At 33.1% G+C, this 17,015-nt stretch overlaps 2 protein-coding genes across 5 annotated transcripts in view; one reads left to right on the top strand and one right to left on the bottom strand.

Moving 5' to 3' along the window:
* LOC136417880 (erlin-1-like) overlaps positions 1 to 15,652 on the bottom strand; it is a 121,035-nt gene extending 105,383 nt beyond the window's left edge. The window contains exon 1 of the mRNA XM_066403740.1: positions 15,647 to 15,652. The gene's annotated coding sequence lies outside the window, so the exon portion shown is untranslated. The remainder of the gene's footprint in view (positions 1 to 15,646) is intronic.
* Positions 1 to 17,015, top strand: part of Nplp1 (Neuropeptide-like precursor 1) — a 20,709-nt gene extending 3,694 nt beyond the window's left edge. Inside the window, exons 1-7 of one of the 4 annotated variants that reach the window (XM_066403733.1) lie at positions 6,717 to 7,039; positions 11,021 to 11,190; positions 11,267 to 11,466; positions 11,627 to 11,878; positions 12,051 to 12,236; positions 14,662 to 14,839; positions 15,743 to 17,015. In XM_066403733.1, coding sequence (XP_066259830.1) covers positions 6,968 to 7,039; positions 11,021 to 11,190; positions 11,267 to 11,466; positions 11,627 to 11,878; positions 12,051 to 12,236; positions 14,662 to 14,839; positions 15,743 to 15,890 — 1,206 coding nt within the window. In that variant the 5' untranslated portion in view covers positions 6,717 to 6,967 and the 3' untranslated portion in view covers positions 15,891 to 17,015. Of the gene's footprint in view, positions 1 to 6,716; positions 7,040 to 11,020; positions 11,191 to 11,266; positions 11,467 to 11,626; positions 11,879 to 12,050; positions 12,237 to 14,661; positions 14,904 to 15,742 lie in introns of those variants that run through there. The other 3 variants (XR_010752872.1, XM_066403732.1, XM_066403734.1) reach the window with 3 other exon arrangements.

Here is a 17,015-nt window from a genome sequence, read left to right as displayed (position 1 = left end):
TATAGAAAATATGTAAATGTGCAAAAACACGTCGATTTTATTTTCAAGAGGGACATTCATTAAGTTGGAGTTCTATTCAATTGCATGCACCTTCTAGCAGGGGTGGAAACAACCACTAAAATCTTAAATGGGAAGGGGAATTAAGTTATATCTCATTTGAAATACCTTCCCATTACTTTTTCAAATGTACTTGTGTTTTTTTTTATTGAGAGGTTCTCAAAAAAACATGATCAAACCGTAAACAAGTTTAGGTATTAACTGTATTGTATAAAAATTGTTTATGAATGCTTTAAGAGTTCAAAGTGTTGTCCATTATTTTTTAAACAGTAATAAAGTCTCTTTTCAAACTCCACTCCAACATTCACAAAAACTTCTAGTTGAATTTCTCTACACGCAGATGTAATTCTTCTCTTCGATTCTTCCAAACCTTGAGACTGGATTTTATAAACAACAGACAATTATTTTGGTTCTGGTGAGTTTTACTTAAATCTACTAGAAAAGATAATACATCAATTAATAACAACGAATTTAAAAAGTCAAGTTGACGCGGCGGGTAATAATGTTTTACAAGATTTTCTTCATTTTTAACAAGATTGAGCTTCACCACACTATTTACTTTCTGTTAGGCAGTGGATGCACAATAGGTGTCCCAGTAAATGGATTGGTTAAAAAGGACCAGTTGAGTGGTCACCGCGACCGTCCGGTTTAACACCTCTTGATTTTTTCCTCTGGGGGCATCTTAAATCTGTTGCTGATAAAACCCAGCCCCAAGATTTGAAAGGACTAAAGAGAAGAATTACAGTTGTGTGTAGGGAAATTCAAGTAAAAGTTTTTGTGAATGTTAAAGTGGAGTTTGAAAAAAGACTTTATTACTGTTTAAAAAATAATCGACAACATTTTGAACACTTAAAATGTTAATAAACAATTTTTCTACAATACAGTTGATACCTAAGCTTGTTTACGGTTTGGACATGATTTTTTTAAAACTTCTCTACGAAAAAAAACAGATATATAAGAAAAGGTAATTGAAAGACCTTTCAAATGAGAAATAACTCAACCCTCCGTCCCATTTAAGATTTTAGTAGTTGCTCGCACCTCAGCTAGAAGTTACATGCAATATTTACATATTTTCTATAAGGACCGAAATATCGAGAGTGGTTCATTTTTAAATTAACATGCTGTATGGTCAAAACTATATATAGAGATTAGCACCAAAAACCACTAAAAATCAACTTTTACTCTCAAATCACTAAATTAAAGAAGAATGCCTTATGTTAATAGCCCACAGTCACACAACTAAACCAAAACACGATGCAAAATACTTCTCTACCCATTTCCGAGATATTTTCAATTAAGTTTTTCGATGCACTGCCAAAGATGTGTTTTTGTGTGATTTTAGAAGATATGATTTTCGGATTAGCTGAACTTCTGACAAAACTAGACGGAGGGCGGTAATTGAATTTCTTGAGAAATGATTTACCTCTAGTTTTATAGGACATTTATCTAACCTTAAGACAAGATTTTCACATCGCTAGATTGATTGGGGTAACGCACATTTATCGCCCACACGAAGTCCCGACTTAAATCCATTAGATTTTCTTTTTTGAAACTGTAAAATTTATTCCCAGTTTACAGAATTAAAAACATTAATTTGACACCTTATAGCTTGAAAACAATAAATTTTGTATAAATAATAGCTGAATTGCTCTATTTTTTACCCTCTGGCTTCCAATAATCATTTTTACTGTTGTTTCGGAGACATCCTGCAAAAAAAAAATAATAGTGACTCGAATATATTATATTAAATGGTACTCCCTGTATTTATATATTTCATTTTTAGGTTCGGTATTTTCTTTTGATTATTTCTGCTTAATAACTTTTTAATCCTTTATTATTTTTTCGCGTCATTCTGTATATATTAATTCTATAAATAGCATTTCTGTTCACGATGTGTGATGTGTTCTAACGCATTTTCGAAACCTTTGCTAGACTACACAATGCATGTAATGGGTGTATAAGTTTTTTGGCATATATTACATACGTTGTCAGTAGGTACCGATCTATTTTGCATTAATTCTAGACCTTTATACTTTAGTTTTTTACCGAATTAATAAATGTTACTTAAAAAATAATGAAAATAAAAAAAAATTTACTCCCAATTTGATCTAATCAACAAATGTATATAATTTATCGTTCACTGCGTTTGAGAAAATATCACTTACAGCATTGTATCGCTTTCACTAATTACAAGTATGATGTTACTTTAGGTTAATTCAAGATTGTATTATATTAACATTGTTAATCCGAAATATTACGGCATTGTAGTTAAGAAAGAACAAAAGGATAAAGATTTTAACATCAAAGTTGTCCTTCTCGACAAGGTGGTGAATCGAAACTATTTTCCTTCGCATTCAATATCGCACTTTTACGAAATGAAGCGTGTAGTTTTTCCATCGTTTTTTCATGCAAAAAAAAATAATTTTTGTAAGACTTTACTTCAGTCGAAAATTAATTCTTGAGACAAAATGATAAAAAAATTAAATTCATAAGAGACAAAACTAAGGAGGTATTCAATGCCATTCCATATATACAATATATGGAATAAGATTTATTATATTAGAAATTATTAAATGACAGTAGATCAACTTTCCAAATATTGATGGAAAAGTATGGAACACAAACATGTTGGGTGGTTCAAACAAAAATATCGTAAGTTAACTAATCTTAAGAACTTTGGATTAGAAGATCATATTGTCCTTTCTTATTCAAAATATTGATATATTGATGATTGATTTCAAGTGGAATTGTATATACAGGGTGTTAACTTGAAAGCGAACCACCCTTGATATTTTGGCGATTATAGAAAATACGTAAATATGCAAAAACACATCGATTTTATTTTCAAGGGGGACAATTTTCTTAAGTCAGTTTTCTATTAAATTGAATGTACCCTCTAGCTGGGGTGCAAGCAACTACTAAAATCTTATATAAATGAAAAGGAGGGTTGAATTATATCTCATTTGAAAGGACTCTCAATTACCTTTTCTAATGTATCTGTTTTTTTTTCTTAGAGAGGTTTTCAAAAAATCATGTCCAAATCGTAAACAAGCTTAGGTATCAACTATTAGGTGTACAACTTTGCTTCCGCCGTTTTTTTTCCGAATTTCGCGATTTTATTGTAAAAAACTAATTATACCTTTAGGATCCAAAGTATTGTCCATCGCTGGCCACTACTTTCTCCCATCTTTCGGGCAGCATACGAATCCCGTGTTGAAAAAATTGGACATCTTTTGAAGCGATCCACGATTCTATCCAATTTCTTACTTCTTCATAAGACCGGAAGTGTTGGTCAGCTAGCCCATGTGCCATGGATCGAAACAAGTGATAATCAGAAGGAGCTAGGTCAGGAGAATATGGCGGGTGGGGTAGGACTTCCCATTTCAATGTTTCCAAGTATTTCTTGACCACTTGCGCAACATGGGGTCGAGCATTATCGTGCTGCAAAATCACTTTATCATGTCTCTCGTTGTATTGCAGCCGTTTCTTTTTCAATGCTCGGCTCAAACGCATTAATTGGGTTCGATAAAGAGCACCTGTGATTGTTTCAGTTGGTTGTAACAGCTCATAATATATTACGCCGAGTTGATCCCACCAAATACAGAGCATGATTTTGGAACCATGAATAGACGGTTTGGCCGTCGACGTGGAAGCATGGCCGGGATATCCCCAAGTCTTTTTGCGTTTGGGATTATCGTAATGAACCCATTTCTCGTCCCCAGTCACAATACGATGCAGAAATCCCTTCCGTCTTTGCCTTGCAAGCAACTGTTCACAAGCGAACAGACGCCTGTCAATATCTCTTGGTTTCAACTCGTACGGCACCCAATATCCTTGCTTCTGAATCATTCCCATGTCTTTGAGGCGTTTTGAGATTGTTTGTTGAGTCACTCCCAATGATTGTGCCAATTCTTGTTGACTTTGACACGAGTCTTCGTCAAGTAATGCTTCCAAGTTCGCATCTTGGAAAACCTTCTTTCTTCCACCGCTATGTTGGTCTTCGACGTGAAAATCACCGTTCTTGAAGCGCTGAAACCACTCACGACATGTCCTTTCACTAATAGTGGCTTCCCCATAAGTATCTGAGAGCATTCGATGAGCCTCAGCAGCAGATTTCTTCATATTGAAGCAGAAAAGTAAAACCTCCCGCAAATGACGAGAATTTGGCTCGTACACTGACATTTTCAATTGCGAATAACTTTATGATGAAGACACAAATAGACTAATATTTTTATGAGGTTATGTTAACAGGTGCCCAAGGCTCCTGCATGCCCACATGGGGTTATTTATTTCGATCATTACTTACCGCTACATACATCTATTCAAAAACGGCGGAAGCAAAGTTGTACACCTAATATATTGTAGAAAAATTGTTTATTAATGTTTTAAGTGTTCAAAGTGTTGTCCATTATTTTCTAAACAATAATAAAGTATCTTTTCAAACTACACTCTAACATTCACAAAAACTTTTACTTGAATCTTCCTACATGCAGCTGTAATTCTTCTCTTCAGTCTTTCCAAATCTTGAGGCTGGGTTTTATCAGCAACAGATTTAAGATGCCCCCAGAGAAAAAATCAAAAAGTGTTAAATCGAACGGTCACGGTGGCCACTCAACTGATTTTCTTTGACCAACCCATTTGGCGGGAAATCTATCGTGTATCCACTACCTAACAGAAAGAAAATAGTGTGGTGGAGCTCCATCTTGTTGAACATGAAGAAAATATTGTAAAACACTATTAGCCGCTGCGTCAACTTGATTTTTTAAATTCGTTGTTATTAATTGATGTATTATATTTTTTAGTAGATTTAAGTAGATCTCATCAGAAACAAAATAATCATCTGTTGTTCATAAAGCCCAATCTCAAGATTTGGAAGACTTGAAGAATTACAGCTGCGTGTGAGGAAATTCAAGTAGAAGGTTTTGGGAATGTTAGAGTGGAGCTTGAAAAGAGACTTTATTACTGTTTAAAACATAATGGACAACATTTTGAACCCTTAAAACATTAATAAACAATTTTTCTACAATAGAGTTGATACCTAAGCTTATTTATGGTTTGAATATGATTTTTTGAAAGCCTCTTTATGAAAAAAAAACAGATACATTTGGAAAGATAATTGAAAGACTTTTCAAATGAGATATAACTCATTCTTCCTTTCCATTTATATAAGATTTTAGTAGGTGTTTGCACCTCAGCTAGAGGATACATGCAATTTAATAGATCTCCAACTTGAAATAAAATTGACGTGTTATTGACATATTTTCTATAATCACCGAATTATCAAATGTGGTTCGTTTTTAAATTGACACACTGAATGCATTTCTTTAACTAGATATGAAGTATTGATTTCTATCTTTTAATAAATGTACTTTTAGAAGTACAGCGTCCCCAAAAGTAATTATTATTGCATAATTAAAATCATATTTTTATTAATGACTTTGAATATTTGCACTGTATTGTGGCACTTTATTTCAATTGGAAAGCAACACATTACAGTAATTTTGTGAAATTCTTTTAGAAGATCTATTAATTTTTTTCTAAATTCAACGTAAAATGCTAAATATTCTCGAAGAAGACAAAATTTCGATAAAGCTCAAGTTACAAAATGAAAACTCATTTAGAAGTAGCAAGCTCTTGGAATTGATCCTTCAAACTCGATTAAAATTCTTGAAAATTTTCGGATAAGCTACAATCAGATTTGAATGAATTTTTTTTGGAGAAAATTCGTCAAAAATGTTGCAAATTGCAGATTTTTCCAAAATGTTTATCAATTTCTTAACACTTCTGAAAACGCCACTGTTTTTATTGAATTGAACTTGGAAATCATACATTTTGTGTGAAAATTATCAAACTCCTGCTGTAAGGTTAGTACAGTGCCTTATTGTTTTCTACTACCTGAAATTTTAAAGAAAACGAGCTATTACTTGTAGATAATAATTTGTTTTCAAACTTTTGTAGGAACGTTACCGACTTTAATAAAATTAGATCGTAAAGCTCTGGTTTAGTACTTTAGGTGTTTGAATTCTTTCTTATGCCAGTGGCTTGTCGCGTTTTTAAAAGTACATAATATCAAAAAAAAAGATTAATCTTACATTAAACGATCCAAACCTTCCTACGGAAATATTAGCGACTCTCATTTCTACTACCAAACCTCAATTTTCGATTCCTCATAATGAGCAACAAGATATTTATAAATCTGCTCCTCAGATTTCGTTAAAAATACACTAAATCAGACACGTCCCTTACTGATTAAGCCATAAGAAATGTATCCCTTTAGGGTAGTAAATTTGACAAGATGCGTCTTACCAAGGAGCCAATCATCAGTCTGATATATTTCGATGTTCCAAAACCATCAACGTGGGTGTAATGTATATAAAGGGCCAAATGTCTTGCATAAATTCGTATATATATTATGAAACATTCGTAAAATCTTGTTTTGGATAGTGTACTTTCTCATTTGTAAAATAAATATAATTTTTAATCTTTTAAATCCAAAATAACGAAAAAATGGGATGTTCAAACTTCTTCATCATTAAAAAATGTATGCAATTTTTGACGGGTTTAGACAGGGACCCTATCCATATTCTTCACGAAAAAATATTTCTTTTTCATTTAACTTTTTATTAAAAAAAAATCTCGTGAATCCTTGTAATCCGCAGTGAAACAACATATAAATCAAAGAGTAAGCTGGGAACGTTTCATAATTTCAGACCTATCGAAGCCATCAGAGATGCCCCTCCTGCCCCCGTGACTGTGCCCCTGTTGCGGGGGCGATCAGTTATAAAACAGATGAAAGCGTCACGACGCCGATAGACGCCGCGGGCGCCAGTGTACGTGTTGCGTCGCGAAGCAACAGTTTTGTCGGGTATAGAGTCTGAGATCGCAAAGAGTGGAAGGACTAAAGGAGAAAATGGAAAATTTAGGCATGGTCAAATTCTCGTTGTGGTGTATTTTGGTGGGGTGTATCCTAATGGATAAGAAGGTAAGTTATCTCAAAATTATTCTGTGGAAGTGCAATAAAAAAATCCATGTTTAACTTGTGTTTATAGAACTTTCCCTGAAAAATAAAATTTTTCCCCACAAATAAAACAAATAGGAACTAGTTAAAAAAATAGAAAAAATGAGATTTTCTTTTAGTAATTTACATTTTTTATTCATTATTAAGAGAACTTTACCTACAAAAGTTGTAATCATATTAATACCTCACATAGCTGAAATTGAGAAATCTCTAATTTTTCAAAAATTACATATTTTCTTTAATGACCGTAGCAACACACATTAATGCATAGTGTTACTCTCACCCTCAACTTGCTTTCCGGTACGCTTTTATTTTGCGTAAAATTTGCATATGTGTGTGAAAAAAAATTCGCTTTCTAAAATTAAAGTAGTTACTTTCCGCACGATTGCAGGAAAAATATAATCTAAGTCAGTTCGGGTTACTCAGGTCATATCGAGTTACTCGGAAACCTCTTCAAGTAAGTTTTTTAATTTTTTTAATTTTGGTTTCCTTTTAAATTTAAAGACCACATAAATATCTCGAGGGCGTTAAAGTCATCTTCCCTTCCTTAACCGGACTATTTTGAATGGCATTTTTGATCTTCTGGGATAAACAAAATAAAAAATATCACTCAGGTCAGGTCGGTTTAGAGTTTACTTCATATTACTGAGAAAATCATTCTGGCAGTTTTTTTGAAACATTGACGAAAATGTCGATTCCATATCCCAAAATGTAAATGCAATTCAGATAAATCAGAAAGAAAAGGACTAGGAATTTTAGAGACTGCCGATTTAAAAAATTTAATCCAAACCCTTTGTCCATTGTCCAATAATATTAGCTATCCCTTCTAACTCCAGGCAATACCAACCCTCACGTATTCGCAACTCAGCAATGCAATCTAATCGATCCTTCATCGAAACTCAAACGCTATATTGTCCTGTTTAAGTAAATATCCCCACAATTTGTTTCTGTTCCCAGTTTATACAGAGAACAGGGTACAATACGAGGGAATTTAAATTTTTATCGAAAAAATTTAATAGAGATAGAAAAATAAAAAGAAAAATTCAGTTGGACTAGTACGGTTTGAACCTTTGAGCTCCATTCAGGTGTTAAGCTTCCAAGATTCTGAAGAAATTTCAGTGGATGGGTAGCTTTACAGAGTAAATTTTTTGAAATAAAAAATATGTGCAGGAATGTCAGAATATAAAAAAAAACAAAAATTGTGAAAAAAAATTGTGAAATAAAAAATTATAACTAAATGATTATTTGATTTAATTCCGCAAAATTGGTTCACGAATGATTCACAATGTTTCTAGGTTTTTTAGATTTCGAGCTACTAGTCCCATAGAACTCCTTTTATTTCAAACAGTCTGTATAACAATTATGCATATGTAGTGGAAAAAAGCTTGACTAAAGTAGAAACTGCCTCTAGAAAAGTTTTTTTACTGAAACAGTCATGGTTCAATATGGTAATTTAATCAGAAGGATTTTTGGCTGATGGGATGTTAAAATAAAAGAAATTTGATATCTCTGAAGTCAATGGAGTTTCTAATAGTTCTGACTGTTTTTCATAATAAATCCAAAAATGAGGGTAAAACTAATTTAATAAAAAAGTCCCAAATCAAATTTTTGACGTCTTTTCCAAAAAATCTCATGATATTTTTTAAAGGCTATTCCGAGAACGCGTAATTTCAAAATGTAAATTGCGGCCCTAAAATGGAGATACAATAAGCTTAATAGAAGAGGGAGTGTTGCCAAAGGAGAAGTGGTCGTATGGAAGTTTGAGAGGCGATCGAGTAAAGTGATCGTGGCATGAATTACTTAATGCGATTTTCTGCGTTTTATGGTCGCTTGTAAAAGTGAAAAATTTTCATATGAAAACCAATTTTATCCCTCGTTGTTCCGAAAGAAAAATTTGTAATAGCCGTTCGCAGAGAACCTTTTATGAATTTAAACTGCTTAAATTCACTATCAAAAGCAGAGGAAAATCCAATACGTACTCTACTACTCCATAGTCTTTTTAAAAGAATTTAAAAGGTTGTAATACTCCTTTACATAAACTCAAAAGAAAATCATTAGGTATTAAATCTGGCGAGAATATATGCCACATAGACACAAGTAAATTTGTAAAAACACTGTATATATCTCCTTTTACTTCCCTTTTTGCTCCCCTGACCATGATGTACTTATTTCGGTGTTTTAAAAGTGATCGGATATTTTATCCTCTTACTAAGCCCCTTACTACTTACTCTTCCTCCCATCATAGACCATGTCACCATAGGCGTTTGAGATTTAGAATTAATATTCCCAATTAAGCGTCCAACAACAAAAAAAGTTTTTGCGAATGAACATTTAACATAGGAATGTCCAAGGATATGCGTCGGCAGAAAAGAGGGTACCACAAGTAACTATCAGCTCACATTATTGTGAAAACACTCAAAGTTTCCTCAATTTCGGAGACGAGTCCAGGGTATTAGGCAGCTTCGCCATTAGTCTTTTTTTCCTCCATCGTTCGCAAACTACATCCGTATATACGTAGATCTTCAGATATGTAAGTACACATGCCTGGAGAAGCCGATAAGTAGAAACACGTGTCATCCGGTTGCCCAACATACTTTTTCCATTTCTATCGGAACTCTAATTCCGTTTGTGGACTTGTTATTGACGTTCCTTACTATTATTCTGGATCCTATTATTATTCATGGATGAACTGAAAATCTCCAGTAACAAAAGGGTCAAAAGACGTCACATTTTCCTTGTTTATCTCTCCAATGTAGCAAATTGGAAACCTCTTTGGAATTATTGCTCTCGGGAAAGGACGGAACTGTTGATCCCTGCGTTCCTCGGTCGTTTTATTTAACCTATTGCGTCTGTTTTGTCTCTAAGAGAGACAGGAAGAATGTGCTTTATTGTTTCCTATTCAGGTTTGAAAGGGCGTTTTCGACTTTATCCTATGTCTTTTATTTGAATGCAGTGGTGGATAGGTATCTAATAAACGTTTGAAAAAATTTGAATGTATTGGAAAGTTTTCGTGTGATAGTGAATTTGTATCAAAGAAATTGTTTTATACATGTTCCCTAGTAGGTACGAGTTGGAAAATTCCTCAACTTAATCTGACTAATACTGGAGAGCTTGAAGAAGATTTGAGAAACTTATCAAGCAATAATAATTACATTTTAATTAGTTAGTCACTATTTATAACGTTATTGAAACGTAAATTCTTAATAGATAATAATAATCAATTTGGCAAACAATCGTTTTTAAATTAAATTAACATATATTAATTATTAAATTTGATCTAATTAAATTACTCTGTCAAAACTTGCACTCTGTTTACAGTAATTTAATCAATTGCATTATTTGGCCTCAGTAAATACCATCGTGCATCAGCATTTAAAAGCCTAAAAGTGGAACAAATCCCGTTTCAGGGCAAATTAATGGAGTGTTTCAATTGGCAGGATTCTGGTCAATGGACAATGAAACTAATTGTTTGGCCTGTCTATAAAGTTACGTTATTTAGACTGTGTATAATATGTATATTTGAAATAATAAAAAGGGGATTTTTTATTCTTAAAAATAATATATAGGATGGTACATTTAAAAAAGGAAGGTTTGTGGTGTTTTGTTGATTTCCGATATTAGTTTGTTTTTGTAGCACTTTTTGAATCTTAAAAAACCTGATATTATCCCACATTCTTCCACAAAAAAGTGATAAATATGTTGGATGATACATATTAACTTCTAGGTTTGATGCATCAATATTCTCAATTATTACTGTCACATATGTATCATTATATGTACACCTTATCTGTTCTATGTTATTGCTTACTCTGTCTGCTCATTATAACGTTAATTTATCGTTGGTAGCGAAAATTGTCCTACAAACATAAAAAAACCATCATTAGTTATCGATTATCCATGAATTTATCATGGCAACTATTTATAACGAACATTCCTTATTTTCAGGTCAACTCAGACAGCTCTTGCGACATTGAAATAGCGGAAACTCTACGCACACTTATCAATCCTCAACCAACCGACTCGATGCAAGTACAAGCGTTGCGGCGTCAACTTCTCAGGAGATTTCAAGAGGATCTAGATCTGGCGGAATTGCAGGACGACCGCAATTACAAAAGGTGAGTTGTTTATTTGCATTCAAATCGTCCTTTTAGAAATTTAGGATCAAGTTGTTTTCATCCTTGTTAATTCCAGAAACTTGGCCTCCCTTGCTGCATGGAACAACCTTCCTGATGAACATAAGCGAAACTTAGAGGCTTTGGCTAGAGCGGGAACTTGGTACAAAAATCCTCCAGAACAAAATGAGGATCCTAATTATAAGCGCAGTATTGCCAATCTGGCAAAAAATGGGCAACTGCCCTCAATGCTACATCCCATAGAAGACCAGAAGCGTGGTAAGTTCTAAAACAATTTCCTTGAATCTCAAAAATAATCCAAGGACCTATTTGAATAATATACAAATTTCATATACTGTTCAATTGTGTGTAGTAATGGTCAAATCATAACCTAACTGATTTCTCAAATTTATGTTCTGTTTTTTTTTTTACTTTTCAGGTATAGAAGCTTTAGCCAGAAATGGCGACTTGCGTCAACGCCAGAATTTTCGAACACTACTGGACAGTTTGGACCTGAAGAGAAACGTGGCCAGTTTAGCAAGAGGTTTCAATTTTCCGGTAGGGGGCACCGCGGGGTTTGGTAAGCGTTCCATAGCGAATTTGGCCAAAAATGGAGACTTACCCTACGTTTACGGGAAGAGAAATGTCCAATCATTGGCTCGTGATGGCATTCTTGGAAAACGATCCACCGGTGAGTCGTCTCTTCATTCACCATTTATTCTAGAATATTTTCATTTCTTCATTAATTTATAAAGCCACTTGCGATGAAATTCGTGAATCCCAAAGAATTCAAATATCAGCCTAATGGCATCGCTCAAAATTTATCATGCGGAATATAAAACGACAGGGTGTATTTTTGCTAGAATATTCCGATGATTCTACTGAAAAACGAAACATTCAGTCCATAAAAGCCCAACAACGTACCAAACGTGACGCTGACTACTTCGAAAACGAAGTGGTTTATCAGATACCCGAAGATTATGAAGAGATGCTGCAAGAATTGGCGACGTCGCAAGAAGTTTATCCGATAGAAGACAAACGTTTTTTGGGTAAGTTTGTTGAATAAACATAATTTTCAATCTAATTCGTGCCCAGATGAAGATTAAAGAGCCAATTTGAGGCGGCCTAACCGGATTATTGTCGTCCGTATGCAAAGGACAGCGTTTACTTGAAACAATCTCGGAATATTGTATCTGAAATTTAATTACTGAGAGATGGAGCATAGTGGAGACCATATCGAACGAATTTAAATTAAATGATGGTTAGTGCTTTATATGCTTGTATGAGAGGAAAGTGAAGGCTCGACGTAATCAATATGCTTCCCAATAAAAAATTAAACATAAAAAATAATTTTTTTCTTAAATTTCAAATAAACGTGCGCCCCAAAATGGGACAGAAAGCGGCATAAAGACACACATGGATATGCACATTTACAGATTCTAAATACAATTCTCAAAAATACAATTTAATACATAAAACCTATATTTGCTTATTTTTAAATTCTTAATGAATATTTAACAGAAATTTTCCACAATAAATTTAGTAGATATTAAGAACGATTCATATTATCGGTCAGGTTACAATTCGATCACGATGACCACATCGTCACGGTCACGGTCAGGTCAAAGAATATTAACTTTATTCCAAGAGAAAAAGAAATCAATTTCAGATTACAGAAATTATGTACAGGAATTCTAATCGGTACACTGGATATATTCCTGACAATTTTTCATGGCCCGAAATCGGTTTTTATTTTTATTGGAATAGACCACTTGTAAATTTCATTGTGTATTGTTGTGTACATTGATTATTAATATGTTCATGTAAAGATTTTACCATAAATACGTATACAGGGTGTTTCATTTAACGCTGTGATTGAAGATGACTCAAAAACGGTACGTTGTATGAAAAAAAGTTTCAAATAAAAATTGTCTGGGAAAAAGGGAGACATGTCATGAAGATAGTGACTTTTAACCAAAACTTCACCGTTTTTGAGTAATCTTCAATTACAGCTTTAAATGAGACACCTTGTACAGAAGGGTTACTCACAATAGTCATGAACATTCGGATCAAAATTGATGTTTGAAACAACAAAGTTTAAAATAAAGATGTGGGCAGATATTGTTGAGTGATACTTAGTTGGTCCAGTTATTTTACCAAATCGCTTAAGTGGCTTAAATTAAGTTATATGTGTTATTTACAAAATACTCTTCTTAAGCTATTGAACGATTTACCTTTACAATTAAGCCACGAAATGTAGTTTATGCACGATGGTGTGCTTTCGCATTTCAGTATGGATTTTCGGAAATTTTTAAACCAATAGTTTCTAAATTGAACAATTTCCAGATCGATGAATAGGTAGGTTATAGAAATAACTGCGCGCAGTATTGTGCACTGCGATCACCAGATTTAAATAAATGTGATCTATTTTTTCCGGAGACTCTAGAACAATTTTTATATCCAACGCCCGCTGAAACTGAGAAAAATTTATGGAATTGCATTAATAATAAATGCAGAAATTTTAGAAAGTGACATTAAATTGTTGAATTGAGTAGATTTTTACTTTTGCTGAAGGGCGTAGATTTCAATTTTAAGTTAAATTAGGGTTAAAAAAATCATAACGATCACTCATCATTAAACCATCTCTTTTTGAGCTACTAGTCGTTGAAAATTCCTACCAACTGAATATGCCAATAAAAGAAATATATTTTCAAAATTTGGTCATTTGATGTCAAGACCTTGTTTTTAGAAAATAAAAATACGAATTTTTTAAGATATTTTTGAGGCTAATGTGTCAGAAACCGCAGGCATAAGGTAGATTGTTCAGCATAAGCATACGCATAAGTTTCCAATCACCCTATATAAATTATTATTATTATTATAAAATATTTTTGACTGATATCTCAACACATTACAAAATACTTTTTTAATAAAATTTTTAAATTCCCTCTGGTGAAATTTTGTAGGCATTACCTACAAAATGACGTTGATGTTTGTTATTTAACTTATTAAAGTTCTGTTGACACAAGAAAGTAGTTTGCGAATAAGGATAGTAAGGCGGATCAAAGGTTTCTAAAATTTCCCTTGAAGACGTTTTTTAAATGTGGATATAAACAGTTTCAAAATCAATTACTTTATCGTCAACATTAATAATACGGCCTTAAAACAAAAAACGGTTTATCCCCCGATAAATCTGACACATTAATTTACTGAAAACTCTGCAGTGGCTGCAGTGTTTCAGACAAAGAGATTTGCTGTAAATAAAATACATAGATAGAACGAGCAGTTGACTATTTTTCACAAAGGGCCAAAAACAGCCGGTTGGCTTTTAGGTTCGATAAGCGCTAAATCAAGTGGAAATAAAATCCACGTTTGAGGTTTTCGATTCCAATTATCATTATTTATTTTAGGCTCTTGTACAAATAAGCTCATATTTTTCCTTAAAAATTTAGAAACACATTTAAATTCCCTCAGGCTCACTAGCCAGGTCCGGCTGGTTACCACCTAGATCCAGATTCAGATCTACACCTGAAAAGCGGCATGTGGCAGCCTTGGCGAGATTGGGTTGGTTGCCTTCGTATAGATCAGTACGAAGATTTAGCAGATCCGGCAGATCGTACTTGAAGTCAGATACTGACGATATTGTTTGCAGGTCGAGAAAATAAAAGGTTTTCAGTGTCACCTATACAGTTTGAGAATGGTAGTGCTGTATAGAGGTAGATGTAGAGTCGATGTATAGAAAATTTGTGTTTGATGTTTCAGTAGAGAGATATTGAAATGAACAGTAATTGAAATGTTACGTCGTACTTTGCAACAAATCTAAAATAGATTTCTCATGCGGGAAATTACCACTTTCCACACTTTAGTTAGGTCTGAGTTGCAAATTTCAAAAAATTAAGGAAAAAATTCTTACTTCAGTGCACTTGTAACACTTACACTTGGACAACAAAAATGAAATATCTGCTGAAATTTCAAGCCTTGCAGTATGTCTTGATCTTCAACTAGGTCATAGATATAACAAAATAAAAATTAAATTTAAAAAAGATGGGTTAGATAGATTCAGTTTTTAACATAAAAAATACTCAAAATTAAGTAATTAAGCCTAAAATTAAGTCTACCTGGTAAGTAGGTAGTCAGGGGCAGGAAGCCAAATTAAAACTGAGTACTAATAGGAAATTCTCTTTGAAAAGCAATATATGTATAGAAGAAATAAAATTCGTTACAGGACGGAATATTCGAAGAACACTATAAAATCTGTAAATAAAAGTGTGTAGACTGGTCAACACCTGTATATTTTATAACTAATCAAACCTATACGGAGAAGTTTACTGAGAGGTTATTTCATAATGCTTTTCGCAAAAATTCTCCTTCTGAAGTTATGAATTACTTCGTAATATTGCAGTAATTATTGCTTACTTCAGTTGAAAACACGAGCACAACAATGTAGAATATTCCACACCAACAATTTTAAGGTTTGACAAGGATAAACTTGCAAATATCTGTCGTTTTCTCTGTTTTTGTATGTGAATAACAATAAATTATTGTGGATTTTCAGGAAGGATTCCCCAAATGGGAAAACCAAAGACTACAGCTATTCCAAAATCTCGTCGCTACCACTAGACAACAAACGGTACCTCCTACAACCTGCAGTTGACAAAATTTTACTAAGGAAGATGTTTAAGCACCCTAGAATGGTTTTTTAATTTCCACAAGTGTTAAGTTTGTAAAAATATTCGTAGGAGCAAAACGCATTTTGTTTCCATTAACTCCGTTTAAATTAATAGAAAACTCCTGTCCCCCATCACTTTAATAATTATTTACGTGTATAGGGCTGAAAAAAGAAGATTACACCGGCGGCCGAAGGTTGAGGCTCGATGGGCCTTTATTCGGTCAAGGGCGTAATTACACTTTCGGCCCGTGGTAGATGCAATGTTTTGCGCACAAATGATGAAACCTTCTATATGCAAGTAAACTGCCCATTGCCAAGAGCAACGGGATTAATTATAACTTTACAGCTCGTGAAAATAAATAGGCACCCGCTGGTCAGCAGTTTCGATCTATTTGTGCGTAAAAATGTATTTCCCTAACGGACAATCAGCAACAAATTTAAAATATCTCACTTCATATCTTCCTAAATCATATCATATTCTATGAAAATCAAGAATATCATCGGATACATATGATGGTAGGTGGTAAGATAGATGTTTTAAGGCCAATTGATAATATTGCGATATATGATGAGAGTAACTATTATGGTTAGATTAGTGTGTGCTGATAATAGAAGTTTTAAGGTGTAACTGAGATGTTCTTATATTCAAATTTAAATTGTTACACTTTAAGATTCTATTTGAATTAGACAATAATGTAATGTAAGATACTGATATATTTAGAAGAAAATATTACTGTGCACTTTGAATGATATGAGGGTGTTTGTAATAATTAAACGTTAAACATTTTTTTTCAGTTCAGACATGCTTATTTCGATGAATCCACAAACGCAAAATATATTATTGTTAAATTCTATATTAAAACATATCTTTTCCAAAAAATATACTCTCTATATTTACAAAATTATTTATTTCTATATTATAGAATGTAATGAGGATAATTTGTGTAATAACATAAGGCTGGATTTCTGAGACAATATTTGCTGTAATGGACAATACTCCCTTTATATTGATCACTATTTTATCATATATACCATTACTATAAAATTGTATTGACAATAAATTATACCCAACTAAATGTTTTAAATAATATGTTATGACAATAACGATCTTTAACATTTATGTAACCTATGTATTGACAATAAAACTATACTAAATGAG

The sequence above is a fragment of the Euwallacea similis genome, chromosome 30, assembly GCF_039881205.1.
Source record: "Euwallacea similis isolate ESF13 chromosome 30, ESF131.1, whole genome shotgun sequence".
In the NCBI taxonomy this organism is placed as follows: domain Eukaryota; kingdom Metazoa; phylum Arthropoda; class Insecta; order Coleoptera; family Curculionidae; genus Euwallacea; species Euwallacea similis.
Note: the sequence above shows the minus strand (reverse complement) of the source record. Positions and strands in the feature narration are given on the sequence as shown.